Source organism: Apium graveolens, chromosome 7 (genome assembly GCF_009905375.1).
Source record: "Apium graveolens cultivar Ventura chromosome 7, ASM990537v1, whole genome shotgun sequence".
NCBI lineage: Eukaryota > Viridiplantae > Streptophyta > Magnoliopsida > Apiales > Apiaceae > Apium > Apium graveolens.
The window spans coordinates 79438858-79451473 of NC_133653.1; the positions used below are offsets into that span (position 1 = coordinate 79438858).

The 12616-nt window shown below is 37.8% G+C and overlaps 1 protein-coding gene across 4 annotated transcripts; it reads left to right on the plus strand.

Moving 5' to 3' along the window:
• The first annotated feature begins 99 nt into the window (after window positions 1-99).
• On the plus strand, window positions 100-1933 carry LOC141671129 (zinc finger BED domain-containing protein RICESLEEPER 4-like). Of its 4 annotated transcripts, none has more exons than XM_074477262.1 (4): window positions 100-513; window positions 617-744; window positions 873-1286; window positions 1374-1933. In XM_074477262.1, exons 1-2 carry the CDS (start codon window positions 168-170, stop codon window positions 661-663), a joined length of 393 nt encoding a protein of 130 aa, XP_074333363.1. In that variant the 5' UTR covers window positions 100-167; the 3' UTR covers window positions 664-744; window positions 873-1286; window positions 1374-1933. The 4 variants fall into 4 exon arrangements, with proteins under 4 accessions (XP_074333363.1, XP_074333364.1, XP_074333366.1 ...); XM_074477263.1 differs by having other exon boundaries at window positions 896-1286; XM_074477265.1 differs by having other exon boundaries at window positions 1185-1286.
• The last annotated feature ends 10683 nt before the right edge of the window (window positions 1934-12616 follow it).

The window sequence follows — 12616 nt, forward strand, 5'->3', positions numbered from 1 at the left end:
GAGACTTAAACCTCAACCACTTGGTACAGGGTCAGTGATACTGGCCTGCTGCAAAGAATGTTGCCAAATCAAACAGCCCAGGTTCCACATGTACCTCTAATTTTCAGACTAAAGACTAGGAAAATGAAAAGTTTGATTTTTCAGAATTTTTAGGCAGCACGTTTGAAATGGAAGTAGGAAGTGGGATTAGTGAGAAAAAAGTTGAGTGGGAAAAGTATTTGGAAGATGAATGTGAGTCAAATGAGTCGTGTCCTAATGTGTTGCAATGGTGGAAGGATAACAAACATATATATCCTACACTTGCTAAGTTAGCTAGTGATGTTTTACCAATTCCCGTGTCTACTGTTGCTTTGGAGTCTGCTTTTAGTTCGGGATGTCGCGTGCTCGACTCGTTTCGTACATCTTTGACTCCAAGAATGGTAGAAGCTTTGATTTGTGCACAAGATTGGCTGCGCACTACTAAGCAACCCTTTATCGTAGAAGAAAGTTTACTCAAGCTTGAAAAACTGGAAGGTCAGTTCGACATCTGTTTTTATTAGAATAGTATATTTTATTTAACCAATTATGGGCATGCTCTGAATTCTGAACAATGGCTTTTTCTGTTCCTAATTTTTAGGTATGGAGAACTTGACAATAGAGCAGCCAGTGATACTTATTGACTGAGACAATTGATGATTTTTAAATGAGCAATCGTTCCTCTTCCGTAGTCATAATCCTTCTTTTTCCCTCTTCGGTGATAAAGGGGTTTGTTTCAGACTTTAAGTTCTACCTTTCATTGAACAATATTATCATAACAGTAATAGACATCTATATTGAACAGAATTGATTTCCTTCTTTTTGTGTTCTTGCTAAATAAATGTTGTATGCTGTAGTGACATCGTGTTACTCTGTTTAGTACTAGTTGGAGGCTCTCGGTGGTTCTTTAACACTGTGATAGCAATCCAAGTGAACTGCAATCTGGGAGCAGTAACTAAGTTAAGATTCAACCATGTATATTCTACTTAAGTGTACAGGTGTCAAAAGTTATAAACTTGCAACAGATGCAGACTAAGATTGAGACTTGTTAGTTGTTATCTACACTTGGCTTCTATTTTAGTTTACAATTAAAATGACAACCATACTTTTACTATTTAGCAATCTTAGATCTTAGTTCCTGTTGTAATTTAAAAAAAATGAATGCCCAGATTCTGTTTTAGACCTTATTCTGTTTCAACAACCATATCGCCAATGAAGAAGCTGAGGAACGTCAAGCTCGTGACCTCAAAGCTGGTCTCCACCCCCTCAAGGTGGGATTATGTTCTCTAGATGGTAGTAGATATTTCTTCTGTTATATTTTGAATTTGCCTCTAATACATCCTTGCTATGATGATCAGGAGAAGTTTGTATTGTGGAATACACCCACTGAACACCAGAAGTTCGAAGTCAGACATCATATGAAGACAACATTAAGCAAATAGTGGATTTTAGTACAGCAAATAATTAAGTGATTTCTGATTTAGTTGCCCAGTATCATTTTGCTCGTGTATTGACATGGTTGCCGAGTCCTACTATTTGTGTATATGGTCACAAGCAATTCAGGCAGGCTGATGCTGATGGCGAGTTAGGTACACCGAGATGTGCTGGTGTTGTAAATTAGCTACTGGTTTTCTGACTATTATATTACTATACAAGTCTGCAACAGTTTGTTAGTAGTAATTTTGCTACGACTGGCATGCTGCTGCAAATTTTAAATCAATAATTCGCAAGTGTTATACTACTGGTAGTTCCTGAGTGTGTCCAGACTCCTGAGTAGTATCTCAGATGGTTTTGTCTAATAGTCTGTCAGTTTAATTTTTAAGTACTGCTTTCCGCTATCATGTGTTGGAGAAGCTAGAAAACTTAGAAGGATGGGTGCTAATTTTCCACTGCTAAAAAGTAAAGATTAAAGTACATATCTTTGTTGGCCTGAAGTTCTTTTATTTTAAAGAAAAAAATCAAAAGCTTGTTGAAGTCCTAGAATTTCTTTGCACTAAATAGGCAGAATCATATTTTTTTTTGTCAAATGTTAACTATGTTTTACTAATTGTAACTCAATCTTCTTGTATATATTTGTGGCAGTAATATGGGCTGTTTGTGTAACACCAAAAGTTATAAAGTTACGTGTTATGCCCAAAATTTGGTATAAGAACCACTCGAATCCAAGTCGGGTCAAATAAATTAAATTAGAAAAAAAAATATCAAAATCCGATCAGAATTAGGGATTGCCCACTTTTCCAAAAAGAAAAGGGCACGCCCTCATAAAATGGCAACTAAGACCGTCCTAAATTTAGGACTCGCCCAAATATGACAAGACAGGAAGAGCCCTAACTTCACGCGCCCTATGTAAAAAAAAGAGCATCCCAGCCTATACAAATATGACAAGACAGGGAGACCCTGACTTCACGCGCCCTATGTAACAAAAAAAGGAGCGTCCCAACCTATACAAGGGGTAGGGCGTGCCCTCGCAGAGGGACATGGTTCTTAGATGGATCTTCAACAAGTTGATTAGACGAATTTTTTGGATGTTTTAGGAAAGGAAAAGATAATTATTACTAACCTATTTCTTGCAGGTATTCAATTGAATGACTCTTTTCTGTAATGCAACCACATGAAGGCGGTGTCCGAGGTCAGAGACCTTTAAGGGTATGCTTGAACGGAAGGACTCCTTCTATAGTCGATGAGTGTCATCATTAGGGATGTGGGATGAATTCTGGTGTGTGTTTTGGAAGCTCTGTCTCTATAGTCAACGGGTGTGCTCGTTGGTAGACTTTGGAGTATCCTGCACTTTGCACCCAAAACTTGGGATCACTTGTCCTGCAATCTGGTAGGGGCTCCTTATCTGGGGTACAGGGATGCATCCAATATTTGGAGTAAACCATGGTTATACTTGCATCCGCGAACTAGAGAAATAGTTGGTAGCGGAGGATTATCCTCGGGGAGATGCCATATCCGCAAAGTCTCGAAGTCGCGGACGAGCATTCGACCTTTGTGATTAGGCCTCATCGGCAGACATTCCTAAAGCTAGTTCAAGACGGTTTCCAGTAGATTTTCTACTGGGTCTCGGATGAGAAATCTAAGCCCATTAGGTTTCTTGTTCCCCAAGAACTATGTTGGTTTGATTCCCTATAAATATGGATACGTAGGTAAATTGTAAGGGGTCAGAAGTTGAGAGCGCAAAGGAGTCACCACTAACCTTAAGCAATCTCAGCCACCATTAAACACAACCACCAAATACTGTCCATATTTTCCAGCAAAGAACCACCGTCATAGATCTTGTTTCCGGCTGCAAATCTCAAATTTTGTTGCTACCAAATTCCTCCGTCAACAAATTGGCGCTAGACGGAGGGGTTAATCAGTATCTGCATCTAGGAGGAAATATGTCTCATTATCATGATGGAAGTTCTTGCGATGGAAAAAGTTCTGAAGAAAGCTATGGACATGGTTATGACCGCCATGAACCCTATGTTACAACCACAATAGACATCCCTACTCCGGACGTTGGGGGTCAACCACCGGTTCTAATCAGCAGTGTTGATCTGTTGGAACAGCTATATCGCATCGGTGATGCCCTGAATGGTTTCGAGTTAAAGTAGAGTACGGTGGAGCGACGCAAGACAAGAATATGCTGCTTCCATACCCGTTCTGCTCATGCAACTAGGAAAGCTCCAATGGTTGAAAAAGATGCTCTAGTTGGTCGTGGTCGAACCGAAGGTAGGCATGTGCCAATTACTCTGCAGAGATTGAATTACTCCCACAATACAGCTCCGATAATTAAACTTGTTGATGTAGATACTGATGGATGAGAGGTGCCACGGGTGGACAACCGGATAGCAACACGCCCACACCGATTTTGGCAAACTTTACCGACCAATGAACAACAAGGTTTTGTTGCCCTGAAGGATCGTTTAGGGATTCGTTTGGGAGATGATGACCTAAGGATGCTAATTCTGGAATGGAAGAAAGACGCCAACCAATGAGATACGATGCCCCATGGTTCAACGTGTGTGCCCCTAAACCCTTTGGGAAATCAAGAGCGGAACTGCGATCATGAGAGAGCTCCTCCCTGTGGTTCGATGGATAGATATGGTCGGGATTATGGGAGTGGTCGTCGGAGAAGGTTTCAATGGTGTGGAAAAGGTAGAGGCCGCGAAAGATATCTGGACGGGAATCAGCGTACTTATTATCATGACTATAGGATTACCTGTGCCTATGACGGAGATGGAAGGGATAATCATACGGGAGATAATGGCTGGAGGGACACTCAGACCCATAACCATAAAACTCTGCAGGGCCATGGTCGGGGTCAAGGAGAAACTCAAGGTAAAACTCAAGGTCAGAACCAATAAATACCACTAGTGCATGGTGGGGGTCAGGAAGATGCTCAGACCACTAATCAGCAACCGATACCTCCGGGTGGGAATCAAGCGAGACCCCAATACCTCCAGTTGTAACCTAATGTGCAAACTATCCCTGAAATTGGGACTTTGAATGTGGATGACCTATAGAGGCCACTTAGCCATTTGGAGGGAGGAAGAGTTACAGCCGTGGTAGAGGTTCCTTTGCCATTCTCTGCAGCAGTAAGGGAAGCTCAATTACAAGTAGAATATCGTAACACAACTAGTGATTTACGGTTCCATGGAAGTTCTGATATGGTCGAGTTTCTATGGAGGTTTAATATAGAGATGGATGTTTACCAAGTTCCGGACTTGGCTAGATGTAGACTCTTGACGGAAACCTTTAGAGAAAGCGCTCAACAGAGGTTCCAAAAGCTTGGCCCTGGGGTGATTACCTTTTGGGACCAGATAAAATCCTTGTTCTTGACTAAGTTCCAAACATCCGTGATGTATGCTCCGCCAGTTACAACTTTGGATAATGTTAAGCAACGGCAGAACGAAAGCCTGACATCCTAATTTAAAAGGTTCAATGCCGAGTCGACTAATGTGAGGGGGCATCAGATGAAGCACTAAAAAGTTACTTGATAATTGGCCTAAGAGTGGGTTCAAAATTTTGGAAGCACTTGCAAGGGAAAGATCCGGCTACTATGACAGATGTCTTGGCCCAAGCAGAGTCTTTTAAAGCTGTGGAGCAATCTCTAGCGGAGGTTCATCCTATCTCATAAGGAAGCCAAAAGGGGACGACAAGGAAAAGATACAGGTCCCCAAGATCAAGATAACAACGAGATAGTCAAAGTCCGAACCGAGTTAATGATGCCACTGTGTGAAGAGAGTGGAGTCCTCCCTCAAGTTATGACAGCAAGATGAGTGGTTATACTTCATTGACAGCCTCGATTAGTCACATCTTTGAGGTCAACAAGAATAAGGGACTTTTTTTAGATATTGAATGCAACACAGGGGGGAGGGGGTGAATGTGTTTTTTGGAATATTAGCCATTTTTTAAATTATTTGGATTATAGGTGAACAGAGCAGTTAAGATATTGTAGAGATATCTTGTTTACAGAATTAATCAACAAGCACAATATTTTCAAAACTCACTTAATTTATATTCATTAAGTTTGTCTTGCTACAAATTATGTGTTCTTAATAAAATAAGAACCCGGCTTATATCTTGAGAGAATACAAGAAAATATAGATCTGTTTTGTTATTTGTGAACTAAGTACCCGTGCATGTTTTATAGACTAGTAGCACGGGTTTACAAAAATTGCACTAAAATGTACTAAACTACTTTCTAAAGTAACCTTTTTCTATTTCCATTTCTAGCTTTGAAAATCTGTGCAGAATCTTGCAGATATGTGACCACCCTTTGTCCGGTTAATCTTGGCCTTTGATCTTGTATTCTTCCAGCTACTTTGTAGACTTTTCAATCTAGTGAATAGATCATTTATTGATTGATAATCTTGAATCTTGAACTTGTCTGCATTCTGAATTTGAGAAATATGTCGAGATCTCCAGTTTGTTCTATAAAGAAGTGACATCTTGATAAGTAAAATGACTTATCGAGATCTTTGAGTTCTCTATAGGTATACTTGACTTGTCGAGGTCTCTAGATCCTTGCATGTGAAATGACTTGTCGATATGTCTGAGATCTCTACATGTAGAAATGACTTGTCGATATCTCCGAGATCTCTAAATACATATTTTTACTTATCGATATCTCTGAGATCTCTATATGAAAAATTGACTTGTCGATATCTCCAATTCTTCACATCTTCATTTGGCTTGTCAACATCTATGAGTTCGCTACATGCAGAAATGACTTGTTGATATCTGCAGTTCTCTACATATTATTTTAGCTTGTCGATATCTTTGAGACTTCTCTATAAGCCATTTTGGACTTCTCTACAAGTCATTGTGGACTTCTCGAATGACTTCTCGATATAATTTGATTTGTGACTTGTCGACATCTTGACTTAGAATATTTTTCATAGAACAACTTTATTCAACTCCAAGCTTCTACACTTTTCTCCGAGTCAAGATCATGGATTGATCTTCTTCCAGAGTTTATTACTTAGCTTGAATCTGTTCACAAAAAAATCTTCCACTTTAATATTCTAACCATTTTATAGACTCAAGAAATACAATATATAATCTAGATTTAGACTATCATACAACTTAATCTTAGGGTTATCAATGTGACTTATTCTTGTTATTGTACAGGCATGTCTTGTACAATAGTCTTCCCCAATTTGTGAGAAGATTGCTTATCGCAAATTTATGTATGATAACAAGACTAACCCCAAGCTAAAATTAAATACATAAAAATTGACAGATTGATAAATACAAACTTTTATACATTGAGTAACTACATCAGTTCAAACATTACAGACACTAGGTGAATTTTTTATAGCCTAGTTCTTTCCTAATGAGGTCCTTGAGATTTACTAGCACTTGGAGTTCTTCAATTATTTTTATCCCTCTTAAGGCTTCTACCAGTTTGAGCCATTCATCAAGTGAGTAATTGTTGAGGTAACCAATCCTGAATCTTGAAAATCTACCAACTTGAATGTTTAGAAAATGTCCATCTTTTGATATTCTACTTAGCCCCCTTGCCTTGAGTTCATTTGACCTTTGTTCAAAGATTTCTATCTCCTTAGCATATTTCCTTTCCCTTTCCTCCTTCTCATCCTTTATTCTTGCATGTCTTTCATTCCTCTCTCTCAACCTCTCATACATCACAACCTTCCACATCCTTGTACTTGTATCATTGTCCTTCATCAAGTTAATCACCCTCTTAAATTATGTGGTTAAAAATGTTTCCATTACTTCCCTGCTACGCAAAACGAAGGAGCCATCCAAATAGTAGATTCTGACTTCTACCAAAGCGATAACCCAAACTTTGACTATTTCTTCAGATATTTATTGAAAATAGTCATCATCTGTTATGCTCATGTTTAGAAGTAGAAAATCATCTTGATTAAAGCAGTTCCAGATGATACCAGCATCAGCTTGCATTTTTTTTTTGGTTTTTTTACAACAGTCTTGAAGTGAGTCTTGATTGGAGGCTCGAATAAAGGTAGGTTTGTGATTTTCTTTAAAGTGACATGGTTGGATGTGATAGGTATCTTGAGCAAAGAGTTTGCAGTTTGTTTGAATAGGAATTTAGGCTTTTGAGGTTGGATTGGTTGAGAGTTTATTTGGCTTGGGTTGGAGGTCCGAGTTGGATGGATTTGTGAAATTTTTGTTTCTCGGACATTTTGTTTCTTTATTTCCCCTTCGCCATCTCTCTTCTTCTTCTTCTTTCCATTATCTTTCCTATCTTACTTTCATTTTCTCTTCTCATACATCTTGCCGCCACTTGCTTTAGGAGACTAACTTGGATTTGAACCATAAGATCTGTTCTCATTCTTCTTATGCTCATCATCATCCAAGTCATCTTTAGTGTTGATTTGAGTTCTAGGAAATCAGCATTACTCAAATATCTCCCCCAATATATTGATCACTTCTTCATCTTCTACAGTCTTGATCTTCTTGGTTTTCAAATCAGTCTATAGTGTCATTATCAGCCTCAAGTTCCCCATGACATGGTACTTTAGAATCATGAAATGTTTGTACCTTTTGGTTGATGAACAGATGTAGGTCACTCCCTTGTTAGGTTGAAGATATGCTTCTGGAAAAGCAGCTACTTGAGCCTTCTTGAGTTCATATAGCAAGAGTGTGTCATCTGGAATCACCCTGTTAACCTTGTTCATTAGGATGTCCAGCTCAGATGCTCTTCTAGATATAAGATAATTGAGAGACACATGCATACATCTATCCACACCTGAGTCATTTATATTTGCAACAATCCTCCTTTCTTGAAAGTTATCTCTTGTCACCATTATCACCCTTAGAATATTGATATTTCCATCCAAAGCTTTTTTTAGGTAATGAATTACACATAGAGGGGGGGGGGGTGAATGTGTTTTAGTGTTTTTATGCTTTTCTTGAAGTATTTATGGTTGTGAACAAAGTAAATTAAATCTTGCAGTGAAATGTGTTAATACTAAAATTAAACAAGCAATAACAGTATACACAGATCTTTCAAAACTCACTTAATTTTATATAAAAATTAAGAATGTTTTGCTACAAAATTTCTAGGCTCTTTGTTGATAAAGAGCTTAGCTTCTTCCTTGAGAGAATACAAGATTTTCTTATCTAAAAAATGTTTCAACTAACAAAGGACCAGTGTTAACTTTATATCATAGTTAACTACTGGTTTACACAGTGTATAATAAGATATGCTATTCACTTTAGTAAACTGTCACTTATCATTTCCATTTTAGGACAAGTATATCTTCCATTTATGGCTTAGCATATCTTTGCATACTGTGTTAACTTTGATCTTCCTTTGTCAGTTAATCTTCACCCTTGATCTTGCACACTCTTCAAGCTGCTTTTTGTAGACTTGTCAATCCAATTGGTTGGATTATTTGTTGATTGTCAATCTTGGATATTGAACTGGTCTGCAATTTGTACTTTGAGATTTTACCTCGATCTCCAGTTAGGCATATAGAGAACTTGGCATCTTGATAAGTATATTAGCTTATCGAGATCTCTAATCACTCTATTGTTGATTTGACTTATAGAGGTCTCTGAGTTCTCTATAAGAGAATTTAGCTTGTCGAGATCTTTCCACTTTATGTCTTCACTTTGGCTTATAGACATCTCTGAGTTCTCTAGTGAATTTTGACTTGTTGATAACTCAGAGTTCTCTAGTGAATTTTGGCTTGTCGATAACTCAGAGTTCTCTAGTGAATTTTGACTTGTCGATGACTTTGAGTTCTCTAGTAAAAAAATGACTTGTCGATAACTCAGAGTTCTCTAGTGAATTTTGACTTGTCGATAACTCTGAGTTCTCTAGTAGGTTTCCTGAGTTCTCTATAAGTCATTCTGGAGTTCTCGAATGCTTTCTCTATAACACTAAATCTGTGACTTGTAGAGATCTTAACTTAGAACATTTTTCTCAAAACAGATTTATTCAACTCCAAGCTTCTTTATAATTCTTCTGAGGCATGATCTTCTTGATCTTCTTCCAGATAGAATTCTTAGGCTTGATACTGTTTACAGAAAAAGACTCCAGTATGCTCTTGATCATTTTTACATACTTTAAATGTTACAATACAAAATGTAAACTAAGATTACAATACAACTTACTTAGGGTTGTCAATTTGACTTAGTCTTGTTAAAGTGCAGGCATGTCTTACACAACACTTTTTGTAGGAGAAATTTTTTTTGGTTAGAGAAACTCTGAGAGCCCCGATCAATTCATCAAATTCTTTTTCCAAGCAGGGTCCCTCAGCTGCTTTTTATAGTCTTTCTTTCCCAACATCATTTTGACTATTCTGAACTGTGGCTTGGCTGGATGATTTTAACAGTCTAGCTTCTATCTCCCCATTAGTCTTGGTAGCAGGCAAGATTAGAGGAGTAGGAATTTTAGGTCTAACTGCTTTTGGCAATGTTGGAAGAGGTTTGTTTGAAGCTTCCATAATAGCTCCCAAAGTGACAGAATTTTGTATTGGTAGGTGTTTGTGGGAGTCTACTAGGGACTTTATATCTTGTTGTTATCTTTGCACCAAAGCTGTCAATTGGGAGACTTGATTTTTTAAAGAATCATTTGAAGACTATAGAGATGAGATTTGAGCTTGCAGGTTTTAGATTTGTAGGTTTGTTGATGTAGACACAGAGTGTTGTGAGCTTCATGCTGCCAAAGTACCAACCGAATGTTGCACAACATTCTTGACTTCCTTTATGACCAAAGCTGAAGGTTCAAACCGAGCTTTGTAAAGTTGATCCAGTTTGACCTTTGAGTCATTATTTTGAGTGATTTGCTTCTGAATTACTTCATGCAGAGCTTTGAAAGACTCTTTCAGCTTAGACATATTTTCTTCCACTTGAGTTAGAGAAAGGGCTTGAAGTCTGTCTGAAAACTTGTTTAACTCGGTCTTAATATCTTGAAATGTAGGCATCAGCTCATCAATTCTGTCATTCACCAACTTCTTCACTTCAGCTTAATGCTTGACCAGAGTGTTCTCCATAGCTCTTCCAATATGATGAAAGGCATTTAATTATGCTTTGTACACCTCTGTCACAACATCATACACTTCTTAGGGAGTGAGGACCTTAGCATTGCTTCCCAAGATGGTCACATATTATTCTCTAAACTTTGTTAAGGCCTTCTCTATAGTGGTAGTAAAATCCTTTGAGAGCCATGCATCCACATTACCATTTGCTTTATCTGCAATCTTCTCATGTTGCTCTTCAACATCCTCCTTGTAGGAAATTAGTATAGCCCGATAGTCTTGGTTTGACATATCTGTTATAAGGAGGTGTTGGGTGATATTGTCTAGGCCTGCAATTTGCTCAACCAATCATCAGTTGTAGTAGGTTGGGCTGAGCATCATGCAGCCATTGAGAGATAAGGTGAGAAGGTTGTGTTGTAGTGTTTGAGGTAGAGGGGTATATCTGTTTGGTTTGAGGTGGAGGGTATGGAGGTGGTAGGTAATCATGTGACAGGAGTCACAGTTGAACTCACAATTGTTGTTGTGGTTGTGATAATTTATTGTTCACCACTAGTTGGAACCTCCATTTGAATTGGAGGGGAGTCGACTAGGTTACTATCATGTACCATAGACATAAACCCTTGTTCTTCTTGCAAAGAACTGGCACTTGAATGTGCTATACTCTACTCCCCAATAGCTGGATCATTGGAAATTTTACTCCCAGCTTCAATTGATAGAGTAATTTCACCTAGGGTTTTGAGGGGAGTTTTACCTACTTGAGCAACCTCCAATTGAATTGGAGAGGATTTAGATAGCTCCCCGTCATGAATACTACCCTCAAACCTGTCAATATGTGAAGATTATTTGGCATATAAAGGTGCTTGAGTAAGATCCACAGGGTCTTCAGTTAAAACTGATGAAACCCTTGTGGTTTTGAAGGTGTCTGTTAGGTCACACACACACTGTAGAGGGGGTGAATACAGTGTATAGTACACTCAAATCGAACTTAAAGAACTTGAGTAACAGAAAACAAACTTTATTGAAACAATAAACTCTGTTACAATATGGAACTGTTACCTCTCAGTGATGAACAAATATCACGAGAGCTGCTAGGGTTATATAGAATAATAACTTCGATAATGATAACACTTATAGTGTAAACCCTATGCCTGTGTTTATATACTACACAGTTACAAGATAATCGCTAATTGATATGGAATATAATTCTGCTTCCTAAAATATATCAATCAGATATCTTCTATTCCAAGTATTCCATTATTCACGGAATTCCTTCTTCATGCATATCTCTTCTTATGTTTTATCTCTATCTTCTTTCCTTTAATCAGCTACTGTCCTTATCTGATCGTCCTTCAACACTTAAGTTCTGATATCTATCTTCTGATGATTATCTCCTGATAATATAAGTACTGATATCCTTAAGTCCTGACTTCCAGTATAAGTACTGATCAACAGTTAAGTACTGATCTATCCTGTTCACACAAGATCTGAAAGCTAAACATAAGACATATTAGCCATGACATTATCAAATATATCTAACAATCTCCCCCAACTTGTAATTTAACAAAATATACAAGTTAAACAGATATTTGATGATGTCAAAAACATTAAGTACAAATGCATGAGAAATAGACTAGATAACTACAACTTACAGTCCTTAAAGTTTTACCAATTTCAACTTCTGATAACAACTTCAATCTGCATAAATATCAGAATTTAAGCAGTTGTAGATCTTTGACTTGGCTTCATCAACTTCTGATCTCTCTGATGTCAGGAGTTGTTCTGAGATAGTTCTTCAACAAACATTTCTCAGCATATCTTAGTTCATCAATCATTCTCCTTTTAACACCTTTAAGCTCTGCAGTATCTTCACCAGTTTGAAAGATTGCAGCTCTGAGATCATTAATCTTTGCTTTCCTTAACTCCTGGTCTAGTCTTATGACATAAGCTTTGTCAGATTTAAGATTGAATTCAAGTCCCTTAATACCAAGATACGTTCTGATCTGTGCAGTATTAGGCTTCATATCAACAATATCCCCATTGTGATCTCTGTACTTTGGAACATATCTGCTGTCAGACTTAACAGAATAAAGCCTTTTCTGTCTCTGAATCTGTTCTTTTAAGTAGTTTGCAGCAGTCTCTGT

Coding starts and splice junctions, on each gene's coding strand:
- LOC141671129 (XM_074477261.1), top strand. CDS start 168: ATGGAAGTAGGAAGTGGGATTAGTGAGAAAAAAGTTGAGTGGGAAAAG. Junction 514..616: donor CAAGCTTGAAAAACTGGAAG/GTCAGTTCGACA, acceptor CCTAATTTTTAG/GTATGGAGAACTTGACAATA.